At 43.4% G+C, this 16,612-nt stretch overlaps 1 protein-coding gene across 4 annotated transcripts in view; it reads left to right on the top strand.

Annotated features, from left to right (window-relative positions):
- The window catches only part of LARGE1 (LARGE xylosyl- and glucuronyltransferase 1), a 284,069-nt gene that overhangs the window by 231,345 nt on the left and 36,112 nt on the right, over positions 1-16,612 (top strand). For all 4 annotated transcript variants that reach the window (XM_063154402.1, XM_063154401.1, XM_063154400.1 and 1 more), the window contains 2 exons: positions 50-175; positions 10,543-10,698. In XM_063154402.1, coding sequence (XP_063010472.1) covers positions 50-175; positions 10,543-10,698 — 282 coding nt within the window. The remainder of the gene's footprint in view (positions 1-49; positions 176-10,542; positions 10,699-16,612) is intronic.

Raw genomic sequence — 16,612 nt, 5'->3', positions numbered from 1 at the left:
ACAGTAGAAACAACATACCCAAATGTTTCTCTGTTTTTTTTTCTGCTAGGATATCTTCAATGCAGTCATCAAACAAAATCCCTTCCTTGTCTACCAGCTCCCATGTTTCTGGAATGTGCAGCTTTCTGATCACACCCGTTCTGAGCAGTGCTACAGAGATGTGTCTGACCTGAAGGTAAGTTGCACAGGAGGTGTCCTCTGGGACAGAGAATGAAGGACTGCTGCCAGAGAAAGATGAACTGCCTTAAGTAGGGGGGAAACTAACACATACTGTTAGTATAGACACTGAAACGGGGAAAGGAAGTGTGACTTCGGTTTTGTGCATTCTGACTACTATTAGAAAATTCAAATATAGATGCTGCTTTGGGGTTTGGCAAGTTGTTAAAGAAGTGCTTTGCCTTACATTTACAGGTGCATCTTACATTTTACACCTGCCACCTGTGTCAGTGCAGCTTACTACTGAATTCTTATTGCTTTGCCAGGTCTTAGATCTTCCTAGACAAAGAATACAAAACCTTTCCTTTTTGTACTGGACAAGCTTGAAACTCTTTGCTGAACACCATTTAACAGAGTGAAATTCAGAGAGGATTGGGCAGACCCTAGCTAGAAATGCATTAGGAGAAATGTAAAGACCTTGCTCACTTCATATTTAGCCTTTGCACACACTTTACCCAGTCATGTTGCCACTCATTTTTCCATGTTTTGTCCTGAAAAAAAGAAGACTGATTAAAAACCTATTGATTTAATTAAATGAAGCTATAGTGTGAGTTTATTAGCACATTTTTCACTATTAATAAGTAGAGTATTAAAGCAGGATGAATTTTAATAGATATGGGTAAGTGAACATCAGTTGTGCCCTGTCCATTTTGAAAGACTGAACTCAGAGATTCAAATGTAGCATGCAGAGAGTTCAGAATTGAAGCTTGATTGAGCTTTGTCCAGGTGTAGAGTAAGATTGTGCAGCAGTAGATTCCATCAGAGCGGACTGGTGGCATCAGAACATAGTAAATATTAGGTAGTTTTCAGTGACTGATTTTAGAATTCAGTTAAGGTTTGCATATTTGGACTCAAGTTATGAGAATGAAAATGAGGTTTAAAAAAAAAACCAAAGGCACAAAACTATGGAAGAGGTTGCAGGGGCTCTCTGGAGAGTATCCAAACCCCACTTAATGCAGGACCAACATAGATAGACCCAGCTGCTCAGCACCTTGTACAGATGAGTGTCGAGTCTCCAAACACTGAGGTTTCACATGGTCCCTGGGCCCCATGTTCCAGAGTCTGGCCACCCTCTTTGTATAGCATACATCCTAAATCTAACAAAGTTTTCCCTTGTAGCAATTTGTAGAGTAAGAGCAGGAGTGTTCAATATGAACACCAGATGCAGGATGAATATAGAAAATCAATCATTCTCAACACACTTGCCAAAGATGTGCTTTCAAGAGACAAAAGTTCTACATGGGTTAAATGACCTGTCAAAACTGGCCATCATTGATTGAATTTCATATATAAATTATTCACAACTGTCTATTCAGGTGTGATCCATAAAGGACAGCTTTTAAAGTTAGATCACTGTACTGTCAGTACACTAGTCGCTAAATGGTTTATAATACCTGTTTGTAGGGCAGGATCAACACAGGCACTTTAAAAGCATCATGGTTTTATGGCTTGAAACAAAGTACTGATAGAGATTTTAGTACTGCATTCATGTTGAGAATCATGTTTGACAGTGATTGCAGGGCCTGAAACAAAAAGAAAGATGTGTAACAGGGAAAATGTTTCCTAAAAGATGTACTTCGGAAAAATACACCTCCCACCTGTGACATATCACAGTATTTTGGTGTGAATTAGATGCTGAGATTAATTTATATTATTGAGACACTCAGATTGGACTCAGCACAAGGTAAAGACACAACCATTTACATGAGGAAAAGATACTGAAGCTGGTAACAAGGATCAAGGGTTTGGTTCCATTGCCTAAACATGGTTTGAGTCACCATAGGGACTCTGCAGTATCCATGTAGGAGTGGCAGATAAAACACAGATCTACAGGAGATGTCCTCTTGGCAAGGCAACTGATGGGCAGGCAGGATAACTGTGAGGTGCTTTCAGGGATTGAGATGTACACCTTGCTGTACATCTGGATGTAGGCAGCCAAAGTGTCATCTTTATGAGTGGATTTGGAGGCTGGAGCTCACCTCAGAGCAGATGTCTGATCTTCTGAGTCCAGTGACTGTGTTAACTCATCTGCTTCAGGTGTGGGACATCTAACTCATATGTAACACCTACAAGTAAGCATTTGACAGTATTTTAAAAACAAATTAATCCTTTCTTTCTCGTCAATTAACAAATTTATCTTTACAGCTGTAATTCAGGCTTGGTCATTGTTGCTGTATATTGTGTCACACTGTCAGTTCCATTACAGCATAGGCAGTGAAGTGTAAGATGTGCAGTGCTTTCCACTGATTTTCTGGCCTGAGGTATTTTAACTCAACAAGGGGTGCAGACACATAAGCAATTTCTTCAGCTAAACTGGACTTATTCACACTACTAAAATTATCCCCTACATACTAAATTAGGGCTGAAATTCTTTGCCTTGAAAGAGAGGTCAGAGTCTTATCTAGTGCACATAAAACCCCCTGGTTTCAATAAAGCTTTTCCCATACTGAGCAGTTAAAGAACTGACCCTCAGGCAGCACTGTTTAAAATTCTTCATACAATTTTAAAAAAAAAGGCATAGACCAATTAAAGTTATGAATTTGCATTATGAAAATAATCAAAATTCTAGTTCTGTAAAGAAGCCAGCTGGTTAGGTATTTGAGTCTCACAAAAACTTAACAAATGTCATTACTCCAAGTTAAAAATTTCACTCTTAAAATCACCCGAGTTCATCAGTTCCATGGCATTTAATATAAATGGTACAACACAACAGATTTGGCACATTCTTTATTGCATGATAAGACTGGAATGAGAAACAAGGTAAAACAAACCTTGAGGGTAAGAGGGAAAGAAAGACAGATTTTGAAGTTTGCACTGGAGGATAAAGAAGAGTAGCATAGGAAAGAAGGAAGTGAACGGAGAGATTTAAATTCAAAAGGTAAAGCTGACCCAGTCAAGGATTCTTCACCCAAAACAGAATGCATTCCTCCTGTCAGACTGAAAAGGTGCTGATTTGATTCCATCTAGCCTCAAAGTCCATGGGAGTTGAGGATTTGTCATCTCTTATACACAGAATTGTGTCAAGTAAGCTCGGACCCCCAGGGCTGTTCAGGGATCTCTGTGTGCATGTGCATTCAGACACTTTGCTGCTTTGCTCACATTTATGCAAGGCCTAGGGAGCAGCTGAATATTTCATATTGCCTGAAGAGGATTCTGATCACCTTTTTCTCTTTTTAGACCACATTAAATTGCATCTCTATCCATTTTACTGATTTTTTTCCTTTTTCTGAGGGATTGGTCTCAATCTGAGGTTCATTTATGTATTGCTTTTGCTGGATTAGTCCCTGCTTTTGCTTGCTTCTTGGTCAGTACTTTGTTCCTGCCTGTAAGGAAATCTCAGTTACTATGATTTGGCACAAACCTAATGGCAGGAAATGTACTGTGAAAGAAAGTACTGAATTTTGATACCTCTGACAATGAATCATGACCTCACTGAATGAGTCAGTCATAAAGTCTGGTTGTCAAGGATACAGATGCTATTTACATGCAGACAATCTGGTAATTCACAATCACAGAAATCAGATGCTGGACTCTTCAATGGGAATGTATCAAATTATTAGAATTTATACACACTCTTAACATTGAAAAATGCTTTACAACCTATTGATGGCTTTTCAATCTGGTTTTGAATACAGCTGATACTAAATCAGCAGACAGATAAATCATGAATCTCATAAATTCCTCATTGGGAACTTGTGTTCTGTGATTTGCTGTGTCCTCCCTGGGAATGTCCTCCACACTGGGATGACTTTGTGATATTGCTTACAGAAGTTTAAACAGCTTCTTTTCCATAACCGTAATACATCATTTCAGCTCTGCCTCAGACATGACCCATTTCACCTCTTTGTGTTCCACTCCCTGAGCTGCCCCATGCTGTCCAAGCACTTCTGCTCTAATCTGCAGCACTTCTGGCGTTCTGCAGCCTTGCACCCTTTAATGCCAACGCAGGAAGAGCTGCAGTGAGAGGAGTGAGGGCTCAAGAGGGTTAAACAACACCCCTCCTTTGAGTGAACATTGGAGCCAGTCAGATGTTTCTGTCCTGTTACACAGGAAGCACCATGGCTTTTTATAGGGGTGTTCTCGCAGGCACGAGGCCTCTCATTAAACACTGGCACAGGAGCTGAAGGAAAAGAAGTTGAAGAATCCTTCAGAGGACAAATAATGACGTTTGAAAAGCACAAGGCAGGGGCAGTCTGTCAGCTTAGTGCCGTACAGCAGTGGCAGTAAGCAGGGGAGTAAAGTAATCCCTGGGACCATGGGCACCAAACTAGGCAGGTCAGGGATTTGAGTCCCACATCCAAATTAGGGTTGCTGGCTACTCCAACTTGAGTCTCTTCCACTTAGGTGGTTTAGAATATTACATTAAAATCTCCATAATGGCATTCTTATGAAGTATATGAACCTTTCTGAGGAAATTGGTTCTTTTATTAAACCATTTATTTCTGATAAAACACACTTTAAAAAATAAAGTTTCCAGACATTTCTAATCATGGCATAAGTTACACATGTGGTGCATATTTGCAGTGTGGTTTGGAGCATATTTAAGCTTCTAAAAAAGCCTATTGCAATGGCATTAAAGTGACATATATAGGTGGCTTTACTATGAAGATTTGCCAAATGTTTAACTCCTATTGATTCAATGAGAAGAGTCTGGTTGCCTAAGTAAGGAGTCCAGTTTTTTAGCAGAAAAACTTCCTGTTTACAAAATACCACTTGTTTACCTAAACTGTGAAGCGCTAATGGGCTTAATTAAGGATATCTGTTCAGTGCCTTGCAAAATTAAATTTCTTTAAGCTTAAATTTAAGCTTAATTTATTCTTATTTCTTGCCCTTCAGCCTGGAAAGCAGGTATATAATTATACAGGATATCCAGGATATCCTTTGCTCTCTGATTCTGGAAGGGCTGAAGCAGAGCAAGAAATTATCAAGATGTCTCTTTGGGTGAAATAATGGAAGAGATTGTAAGGAAACATTTGGCTAAATGCTTCCTTTTGAGAGAGAAAACGCTTCAGGGGAAAAAAATGGTTAAAAGTACCTATAGAAATAATGTATTCATGTTTATTGTTTCATGGTTTGAACATTGTGTTTGAAATATTTAATCTTCCCAGAGACTAAATGCAGATGGTGGTAATGTAAGGAAGTTTGCTGGGATTTTTGTTCTCAGTGTATTTCCATCCAGATAACTGTTTTAGAGCCTTCCTAGACTCCTCCAGCATATAACATCCTTTCTTCCCGCCCATCTCAGATCCCACTGCCAGTCCATGAGGCTCCCACTGAGTCATTCACTGAGTGCCTTGGGTCAGAACCTGGGGAATAAATGGGAACTATGGGTGTAGTTAGCCTGGTTTAGGCTACAAATGTATGGAAGTGTTCCAGGAGGCTGGCTGTGTGTAATCAGGGTGTGGTAATGGTTGCTGATTAACTAGGGTGGTATTAACAGAAATGTGGATAGTGCCACATTGCTTGATGACAACTAATCAAGTGTTAAATAGATGTGGAATTTTAAGTTCTGATCTTTCAGTACTTAAATTGCTAAATGAAGATTAAGGAAGTGTATTTTCTTATAGTCCTCAGGAGGCTCTGATCAAGAGTGGGAAGGCTCTGTAGGTCAACCTGAAGGCTAGCATTGTTCCTGAGGTAATAATGGCAGTGGAATTTTATATTTCTAGCGGGAACTTCCTCTGTAAGCCAGCAGAGCTTTGAAATAACTTAGAAACTAGAAGAAGAAATAAACACAGTATTATGGTGCTATTCCATCTTGGAACAGGGATGTTGGAGTAATAAGATTCTCAGTTTCTAGATTCACTTTCTCTTTTTAATGTGGAGATAACAGTCTTCAAACAAAGTGGGTTTTTTTCCTTCTGATTTCCCTGTAGTCTCTTGGCAACTGATCTTTTTTATTTCTCCAATCAATTTACTGTTGTGCCCAATACAGTCTTTAATGCAGTGGCCATAGCTTTACCTGTGCAATCTTTATTGTGTACCTTACTGATGCCCATGACAGTCTACAAGAGTGTCTTGGCCTGCACAAATTCTGCTGTAGCTGATGATGCAATAGACCATATCAGACAGCCAGAACTGAACGTGAGTTTGTGGGCTGACATAAAAAAGAATATGGTCTTTGGATGTAGTGTTTTATATCAGGGTGAAAAGTCTTGTTGCTTTTTGTAACTTGCTGTTCTTTTTTATACTTTGGTATATCACATACTATTTGTCTAATTGTGTTACATTTGAAAAGCAGCCTGCTTTTTCGCTAGACCTGTTTTGTGGTTTTTCTACCTCAGGTCATCCAGATGGTTTCATAGTTAGTTCCTTGATTTTCTTTAGCACATCATATTAGCACACATTGGCATGTCCTGTCCTTTTTGATTAAAAAATCAGCTTGTTTAGGTAGTCACTGGCTCCATTCAGCTGTGTGCAGTTCACTCCAGGCTCCTGACATCAGAGTACATGCAGCACCCTGACACGTTTCAAATCTGATCAGATCTGAGCCACCAGCTAAGCCCTTGACACTTGCCAGCTTACACACACAACAGATCCTGAAGCACGGCAGCAAAGAGCCTCTGCACTGACAACTGCAGTTGTCTGGGTTTGAAATCATCTCCCACACAACTGGGTAGAGGCATCAGCAAAGGCCTGGCTGTGATGTGACACTCTGTGTGTTGATGGGAATTTCCTGCAGTACCTACGAGCCTGTCCTGTGACAGTTTCTGAGGTTATTGTCATTAGCCATGTCTGTGTTCATGGTCTCAGGACTCTGGGTGCTCAGAGTGCTCAGCAGCATTAGGATGCTTGTGAAGATGAGGATGCTTGTGAGTATCTGTCACAGTTTGATGCTGGCACAATGCCAATGCCCCCATGAAAATACCTTCTCCCTGGTGTCTGCTGTGAGATGTGACCAGGAATAGAGCAAAGCAGGCTCCAGCTTAGAAATGAAGAAGAGAAAACTTTATTATCCTACAACCGTATGTAAAAAGAAACACACAGAAAGAATGAAAACCTTCCAAAAACATTCCTCCTCCCCCCACCAAATTTCTAATACATCCATCCCTCATATCACCAACTCTCAGTCCATCACCACCCTTCAGATAATCAATTCTCAGTTGATCAAGAGGAGAGGAGTCCCTCTTGTGCCACAGGCTTCCTCAGGAAACACAGTTGAAACCTTGTGTGCTTCCATGTCATTCATGGCACCACCCGGAGAACATTTGCTGTTGTGACATCTTCCTTCCATGCCCAGTGCTCTCACCACTGCACATGGACCAGAGCTGCTTCTTTTAAGGATGCTTTGTCCAGTTCCAAACAAGAGCACAGTCTCTCACTTTTGGGACACCTGTCCCCCCCAAATTTCACCCCCTGGGGCCAAGGGATCTCAAGAACAGAGATCTTCTCCTCCACTGAAGATCGAGGGCACCAACCACCCTCCTCACCCGTCACCTCTGTTCACATACTCCTTCACATAACAACACTGAACTCTCTTGGCTCCGAGCCATTGCCTCCCCCCAAATGCAGTCTCTGTGTCACAGGAAAAATGGTTCTGTCCATGGCTATACAAGAAAGTCCAGCCAAAGGCCACTCCATCACCTCCTCCCACCTAAGATTCTTCTCCACTTCCCTCGTGGCCCATTTCCTCTTATCTCATCTCTATCTCTCTTCTCATTCAGCTCCAGGAGGATTAGCATTTGTAAGGTTTCCATCATCCAAGAAAAGGGTTAAAAATCTCAGGCTCTGCCTGTCCAGAACTCCCACGGCTGCCTTGCTGGGCACCTTCTCGCCGCACCCTCCCCGTGTCCTTCTCAGCCGGCCTGCTATAAAATTTCAAGGTGGCACAGGCACAGACACCGGCGCTCGGTCTCTCTCTCTGTCTCTCTCTCTGACTCTCTCTCTCTCTCTCTCTCTCTGTCTCTCTCTCTCTCTCCTGCGGGGGGGAGGGTGGCTGCCCGATGTCTCTTGGTGCCCCTCCACCCTGCCATCCTCAGGGCCCAGGCCCACCTCACCCGGCCGCATGGCTTCCCCGCCCCCGCCCAGCCAGCAGCTGGAATGCTTTCCCCACCGGAGCCCAAGAGAGGTTTTCCTTGGAGTTCTCTGCTTTTAACCCCCGTGTTCTCAGAGGCGTATCCATGTCCCCAGTGGCCAGACCAGGTGCCAATATTCAAATCTGAGCACCTATTGGCTTGACCACAGCATCCCAAAACAACTCACTTCCTCTCAAACCACAACAGTATCCAAAAGGAAACACATGAAGAGTAGGAGCAGTAAGGAAAGCACACAAAAGGTTTTTCTAGCAAGCATTTTGTCCCATTTGCCAGCTTCTTAGCTTTCTTCTTAGCACTCTTAAATAAGTACAAGTTACCAGCAGACAGTTTCCATTCTATGCTTGCTTGTAAAAATGCATGCTGGTACCCTGTAAAACTGTTAAATAGCTCTTTAGGTTCCTTCAGCCCTGTGCTTCTGTTCCATGTGCCCATTTCCCTGAGGTAGGATTCAGTTGCAGAGATTTTTTTCAATCATTAATGCCTTTTGCTGCAGTTTAATACAATGGAGGAAATACGTCAAGTTCTTTTCAAAAAAAGGAGATTTTGATGATCCATTTTTCAGTGGAAAAAGTCCATTATCCTACGTTTATGCCCTTACTTACCCAAAGCTCTTTTCATTTATGTGGTGTATTTTCACCACATGATGCAGTAACATGTTTCTGCACAGTTATGCTATGCTTTTGAACATCTGGACAAATGTAAAACCAGCAAAGAATGTAGCATTCCTTGGACAAATATCTACACCAAGTAAGTTGGTCCAAATAATTTCCCAAATTCATGCAGTGTGTGGATGCATCATAATCTTTATTTAAGGTGCTCCTATAACTGGGAAAAGCAATTTGCCAATATCTGAAATTATCTTCTTTCCCTACAGATGTTTTTCTTCAAGAGCTTGTATGGTTTTCTGACATCCTAAGGCTTAGCAGTGAAATCCCAGTAATGGATAAAGCTTTTCTTATCAGCAGATATTTCATGGGTTTGGGGTGGGTAGAATAGAGTGCTATAGCTTTTACGGCAGTATAAACACTCAGTGGAGTGACCTGTTGTTTGCTGTAGTCCAGGCAGAATTCAGGCTGTGTCCTGTTCTTTCCTCATCCAATCCACTCACTGGGCAACAAATACCATGGTTTCAGAGACCTCCTGTTCCTGTGGAGCTGTGTTGCTGACACCAAGGGAGCTGCATTCATCTTCCCCAGGCTGCTCCTGCTGTGTGTGCAGGGCCTCAGCTCGGTGTGTCCTCCCTGAGCCATGATGTTCAGAGCCAAGCTGACCGTGGTGCTGCAGCTCTGTGCTGCGTGTGAGTGACACGGTGTCTTCACACAATTAACTTAATGGATTCAGAGAACTTCCAGAACTTCGAGCTTGGAAACATTCCGAAGGCAGACTCTTGTTTTTAACCTCTTTAGAAGTCACAGGAATAAAACTGAATACAAAGCATTCGGTGATTTCTTTCTCATGTCTAAAATATAGTCTTGTAAAATGAAATCATTCCTGCAAGCCTGTATCAATTGCCTCTTGGTTTTTCCTTAGGGTCCTATTCCCATTCACACTGGCAGCAGTGCAAAGTTGCCTCAATGCAAATGAGGATCAGGCCCTTTATGCCAGCATTGGAGTTTAAGTCTAGGCCACAGTCATCTCCCATTAGCAGAGGATAAATATCTGCTAGAAATTGGAACTCAGAGGGTGAGAAGTTGTACTGCATCGCTGTGTTGTGTTAATCCAACAGAGATCAGCCTTGTTTAAATTAAGCAATGGCAAAAAGGAAGTTAGATTAAATTCAGTACTTTTTGAACGATTTAAATGGGTATGGGAATTAATTTCAAGCTGCTTCTTCTCAATATCTAACCAGGAAAAAGGCTGCCTGGTCTGAAACAGGGAATCAGTTTCATTAGCAGAAACGGTCATGTGGAAATCTGAGATTAATGTTTAATACCTACGTCACTGTGTCCCTTGTCATTCTGTCTTCTTCAGCAGAGTCCACAAACTATCAGCTCCACGATGAGAGTTGTGGAAGCACTTACATGGTGCTGTTCTCAACATAGAGTATGTTGAGAATGTGCAGGTGATACCATGGAAGAGTTTGCAAGCACATCACCTCCAGAGTGTACAGTTACTTATGGAACACACGGCAAGGCCTTCCCTATAAAAAGACAGATGAAAATGTGGGTAGTTTGGAGGTTTTTTTCCTTCTGTTTTTAAGAGGGCAGCACACTGAACACGCATAAAAAGAGCAGATAAAGCAAATCTGTATTCTAACAGCAGGATGTCTTTTCTCTTTTTTCCCTCTGAGGTGATTCACTGGAACTCACCGAAGAAGCTGCGAGTGAAAAACAAGCATGTGGAGTTTTTCCGCAACCTCTACCTGACATTCCTGGAATATGATGGGAATTTGCTGAGACGGGAACTCTTTGGCTGCCCCAGTGAAGCAGATGTTAACAGTGAGAATGTAAGTGGGATGTCTAAGGCTTGGTGATACAAAGGGTGGTTCAGACAAGGCACAGGATTTCTGCAGACTCAGAGTTGGTTGTGGGGGTAGTGCAGGGCAGTGGAACTCAGGAGAATTAAAGGCAGTGCTCAGCACCCTGGAAGACACTGTGCAAATCATTTAATCTCTCTATGCCTCAGTTCCTCACCTGTAAAACCATTGTATTAATCCCATCTTTACCCTGGGTTTTGCTACTTTTTTTTTGTCTCCTTTGCCCTTTTAAAATCCCCAACATCACAAGCTGAAAATGAGGATTTGGGCTCTTATTCCATTAGGCAGTCTCACCCTTAAATCCTGTCGTGATTTCAGCTGGGATAGATTTAACTTTTTGCCTTCGTAGCCAGGGCTCTGTTTTGGATTCAGTATGGCAGACCTGTAACTTTCCAGGAAGTCTTGTTTCTTGCTGTATATTTGTTCAATATACAGTGATGTCAGTTTTGTCTGGTAGATACTAATGCACAAATAATGAAGAAGAAAGGAAAATACCAAGACTACTGGTATTTAGGTCTGTGAATTTTTGCTGTGCTGCAGACTGCAGAATGAGCAAAGGCTTCAAGGTACACAGAGGCTGTGAGACTGCAGGTTTTTTCTATCCCTTAACTAATCAAAGCAGTATTTATGTGTGTCTGCATAAAATCTGCAATCAGAACCTTTCAGACTAAGCAAATCTTTTGAAAATGATTGAAATCAAGGATGTTTACCCACAGATGTACATGTATGTGTATGCCTGTGCATTACTACATATAATTCCAAAGTAAAAAACTGTTAACTGAAATGTTTATACCCAGATGTATATGAACTCTTTGTGTATAATATGTTTTCTGGAGATTTGTAGACCAAGTACCAATTTTGCCTACATAATCTGAAAGTAAATAAAAGGGAATCTGTAATAGTTTATTCAGGAAAAAAAATGTTTCTAAAATATGCAATGTTGTCTACATAAAAATCAATTAAGCAAAGCCAGTATCATGTACACATTAGCAATTAAGAGGTAATTGACAATCAATATCATCATTGAGGCTGGTAGTGTTTCCATTTAGCATGTGAATAAAAGGACCACAGGAGATGCCATTCCCATATTTTTAGATGCAGCACTAAGAGATTGGACAGATATATTTTGACCCAAGGCACAGCTTCCCAGACACTTTATTTTACCATCTCATTGTCTTCTGAAAGGAGTGGGGCTTAACTGGGAGAGACAAGGAGGTGAGGAAGAGCAAGAGAGAGAATGAGAGAGAGGGAGGACAAGTGCACCAGCAAAGCAAAAGCACATGGAGGAAGAAAATCCTCTGCAAGAGCCTTTTAGACAATCAAGTGAACTCAATGTGATAAAAGACCACTAAGAGCCTCGCCCCTGGAGACATCAAGATACAAGAGACAGGGTAGAGGGTAGAATAGGAAGAGAACAGCTGACTGAGACATTAAAAGAAAGACAACAATACACACCTCTATAACACTTTGAGAATGCAGGTTAAAATTGTACTGAATTCACAATGTGTTGTGTGGGTTCAAAGAGCATGAATGCAGTCACAGACTTCTTGCTGTATTTTTCAGAGCTCTATAAATCCTTAATAAACAGATTTATTCAGACAACAAGTTCCTTGGGAGCAGTGCAGAGCAAATGCAAGTCCTTGCTGTAAATGGCAGTCCCTAAAGTTTAAAGCAGCACATTTTACTGAACTTGTATCTGGTTGACAGACACTGGAAATGACTAACTGTTCAAGCCTGTTTCTTATTCAAGACAAGTAGAATGCAATATGGTATATGGTATGGCTTGTGTCTGAAAAAGAAATGTAACTCATTCCTCCATTTATAAATCATATATATATATATATTAAAAAAAAAAAAAAAGATACTGGAAAAGAGCAAGCTAGGCATAAAAAAATATGTGATTCCTAATTTGCCAAGAGGCACCAAAAAGTTAACAGCCTTCTATCAAAACAATCTGAAGTGGGAAAAAATCCAACTTCAGAAGACTTCAGAGTAGTCACTTAGGAGAAGACATTTGTATTAGTTGCCCTTAATATAAACTCCCCTGTAGAGTTGACTATGTCCTTTTATTGTAGAACATAGCAAGCAAGTTTCAGCTTTGAAGCTATTAGACCCTAAGAACAGGATTATCTTGGAAACAACTCTTGCTCTATCTGCTGTAGCATATACAGTGTCACAGGTGTCCTGTTAAATACAGCACATTCCTGTGATCTATTGCAGGACTATCTTCAGAAGCAGAGCATCTTGTGAGGTGAGGAGGAAAGCACTGTCATTTCTCCCTGTACAAGAATTAGAGGGCATGAAGTGGAAACAGCAAGTAGCAGGTTCAGAACAAAGATATTTCACTCACAATGTGATGAAGCTTTGAGCAGGAAGTAATGTTTCTAAAAGTATACATGTCCTCAAAAGTTACTCTTCTCAGAAAGCAAATAAATCAGGAGCTTTTAAGCTTTGGTGCTAGAAGTCCTTGAGCCACAAGTGTTGCCTTCTAGATCAAGGCAGGCGACCTGATTCTGAGGTACAGCTCGACAGCCCACTCTCCAGGGCCGTTCGGGCCAATGACACACGCAGACACCAATGTGGTGGACGGTCAAATGGCATTTATTACTTCTTCTCATGGGGTCTTATAGTCTAAGGGGTCTCTACGTCAAAAAGGGGTTTGTCCTTCTTATCTATGGTTAGTAGGGAATGGAAAAGTACTGAGTAAGGAGTAGAAAGTTGCTGACTTCAGTGGGGCAACATTCCTATTGTTAGTGGGGCCACATTCCTATGTTAGTTTCTTATCTATGAGTAACTGAGGGTCTTATCTACGGGAAACAGAGGGTCCTGGCTTTCCGTCACATCGCGACTATCTTCCGCAGCGCCTCTTCCCTAGCTACCACATCTCCCCCCCCCTTTTCACAAATGAATGAGGTAGTCATGTACATAGGTACTGAAATGAGGTATAAGGTTGTAACTTGACAAGGGAAAGGGGTTTTGGGAAACCTGAGTAAGCTTTTGCCAGACAAGTTTGGAAATCTTGTGACTGGCAGTGTTCTTTGGTTGAATCCCCTGGTTGAATTCACAGCAATTGTCGTCGCCCTATGAACAGGATGTTGGTCTGTTCCAGGCGGCTCTGAACGAACGAGACCAGCTTGTTCAGCAGGCATGGTCTGAAGGTGACTGTTAGAAACAGCATCGAAAATGGACCTATCAGGGCAGAAGTCAGAGTGGTTAGCCAGGGTGATTGATTGAACCAGGACTCGTACCAGCCCTGTTGGGCTTCCCTGTCTTTCTGCCTCTGTGCCAATCAGTTCCGGAGTTCAGCCATGGAGTCTCTCACGACTCCCGTGTGGTCTGCATAGAAACCTCACTCCTCTTTTAAGACAGCACACAGGCCCCCTTGCTGCATGAACAGGAGGTCCAGGCCTCGCCTGTTCTGCAAGACCACTTCTGAGAGTGAGGAGACTGACTTCTCTAGAAAGGAGATGGATTTCTCGATCCTCTGCAGGTCCTCGTCAATCGTTGCCTGCAGCTGTGACAGTCCTTGGTGCTGGGTCGCTAGGGCTGAGACACCCGTGGCCGTTCCTGCTGTTCCCAGGCCGAGCAGCATTGCGATAGTTATACCTGTCATTATTTCTCTTTTGTGGAGCCGGCCGGGTCCCTCAAGAAGATGGTACATCTCTTCGTCTGAGTGGTACAAGACCCTAGGAACAATCAGAACTTGGACACAGAAGTCGTTAGAGTCATTGAATTTGGGAAGGAACACACAAGGACTCACTCCGGATCGCTGGCAAACCCACATCCCCGATGCGGATGGGACTGCCCACTTATTGTTTTTCCTGTTAGGCCTGACAATTTTGGTGCAGACGTTGCCTTCCCGCTTGGCTAGGGTTGCACTGCCAAAGCATCTGCCTCGGCCTGTGACCTGACTCAGGGTGATTCCTTTGCGAGGGGTATCCCATCTGCACTGGTGAGGGGCGTCGACTGTGGAATAACTGAAGGGAGTTTTTAAAGCGACTCCTTCGTAAAAGGGGGGTTTGACGTCGTAACAAAGCCAGCAGGATTTGGTTAGGTTAGGGTTGGATTCGTTCAGGGATACAGAGGTAGCTTCTAACATACGAAGGATTGGGTCTAAGTCCAACCCGGCTGAGTGGCCTATCTGAAAGGTTTCCGCATGGCCGGTCGGGACATTGCTGACCCCTGTGGGTAAGGTTTTGGGGTAGGTTATGTTTCTCCCTTTCGGCACACTTTTAATCACTTTGTTGGGTCCGACCGCTCGGGGTGCTGACGGCTGGAGCCTGATAATTTGCAAGTTCACCCTCTCTTTTGACCCTTGAAGGACCACTGTCCATGTCTTGCCTGTGGCCCAGCTAGGGTGATCTGGCTGCAAGACCGTCATGTTGTAATCAGTGCATGCCCAAAATCTAGGGATTTTATGTTGGTTTCGATGGAAGTTTTCGTGAAAGAAGAAGGGTGTTTTGCAGCCGATGGGTGCCCAGGTGAACTGTAAGAATTTGTCGGGCTCTTGTGGATCCCACCCAGGCCCCGACGGTCTGGCATCTGTGACAATGGTTTCGCAGCCCCAGTGCCCACAATGTCCCCACCCTGGGTGATTGCAGTAGCTTTTCCCAGGGTTTGAAGCTGGGCACCAGTAGGATAGGTACATGTGTGTGGCGTGCGGGGAATGGAGGTCTACCTTTGGTTGTCCTGGAAACAGGTCGGTGATGCGCAGCACAAAGGATGGGGTGTTTGGTGTGGTGATTTCTCTGAGTGCTTTGCCACTACTAAGGTGTTGCATGACCCACCTGAAGGGCTGATGGGAGTAGTGATCTGGGCTGGCTTGCCCTCTGGCAACAAGCCCCAACAGCAAAATCACACAGAAACACCCTTGGTGCTTGGGTCTCACCCGTGCGGGTCTCTCGGGTGCGGCCTGACGGCTTGGTGGTCTGTCGCTTTCCTCTGGAATGTGGATGTACGCGTCACGAGGACGTCCCACGAGCAGGTCCTGTAAACAAAGACTCGCAATTCTGGTCAGTCTCATTCTGCTCGCTATGAAGGTCCGGTTTAATCGATTTAAGTGGACACCACCTGATTTTGCCGTCCTTTTTGACAGCCACGTACCCTCTCCCCGTGAGCATCAGCCTCCAACCCCGTTCCCACTCGCCTAGCTCGTTTCTAATTACCACCTGTGGGCCCTCTTCTAGCGTTCGAGTGACCCAGTGTTTTTGGACGGGACTGTTTGTTTCGTCTCCCCTAGGGAATTGATTCAGTGCCAGCAAAGCGGTTGCCAGCATACGTGCCTGATCTCCTGGGGGAATGGCATTGGCAAAGCCCTCTGCTTTTGCCAACACTTCTATCTTGGTTTTCAGGGTCTGGTTTGCTCTCTCAACTATGGCCTGCCCGGTACTGTTATATGGGATGCCTTGCACTAACGTGATGCCCCATTTCGAGGCAAATTCCTGTACTTGTTTGGAGGTGAAATTGGAACCGTTGTCCGTTTTGATCTGCTTGGGGATACCAAGCCAAGCCATGGCTGTCAGCCAGTGCTGAATTGTGGTTTTGGAGTTAGTTTTGGGGTGCTTTGTGGCTATGATCGTTCCGCTATAAGTGTCCACTGTCACTGCAAGCCATGCTCGGGGCTTCATCAGTTCGCACCAGGTGAAGTCCGACTGCCAGATTTCTGAGGGCTTGAGACCTCTCGGGTTGACCCCGTAGGTCCAAAGGGGTGACTTCTGGCAGTGAGGGCAGGTGGCTACCACATGTTTTGCGTCCGCCGTCGGGATTCTGCATCTCTTCGCCAGCACTTTGACTCCGATGTGGAGCGACTCGTGCAGTTGACAAGCTCTTTGCAAGGTCCAAACGCCTTTTGCTGTGGCATCTGCTTTGTTGTTGCCAATCTGGA

Source organism: Melospiza melodia, chromosome 4 (genome assembly GCF_035770615.1).
Source record: "Melospiza melodia melodia isolate bMelMel2 chromosome 4, bMelMel2.pri, whole genome shotgun sequence".
In the NCBI taxonomy this organism is placed as follows: domain Eukaryota; kingdom Metazoa; phylum Chordata; class Aves; order Passeriformes; family Passerellidae; genus Melospiza; species Melospiza melodia.
This window is presented reverse-complemented; position numbering and strand designations above follow the sequence as displayed.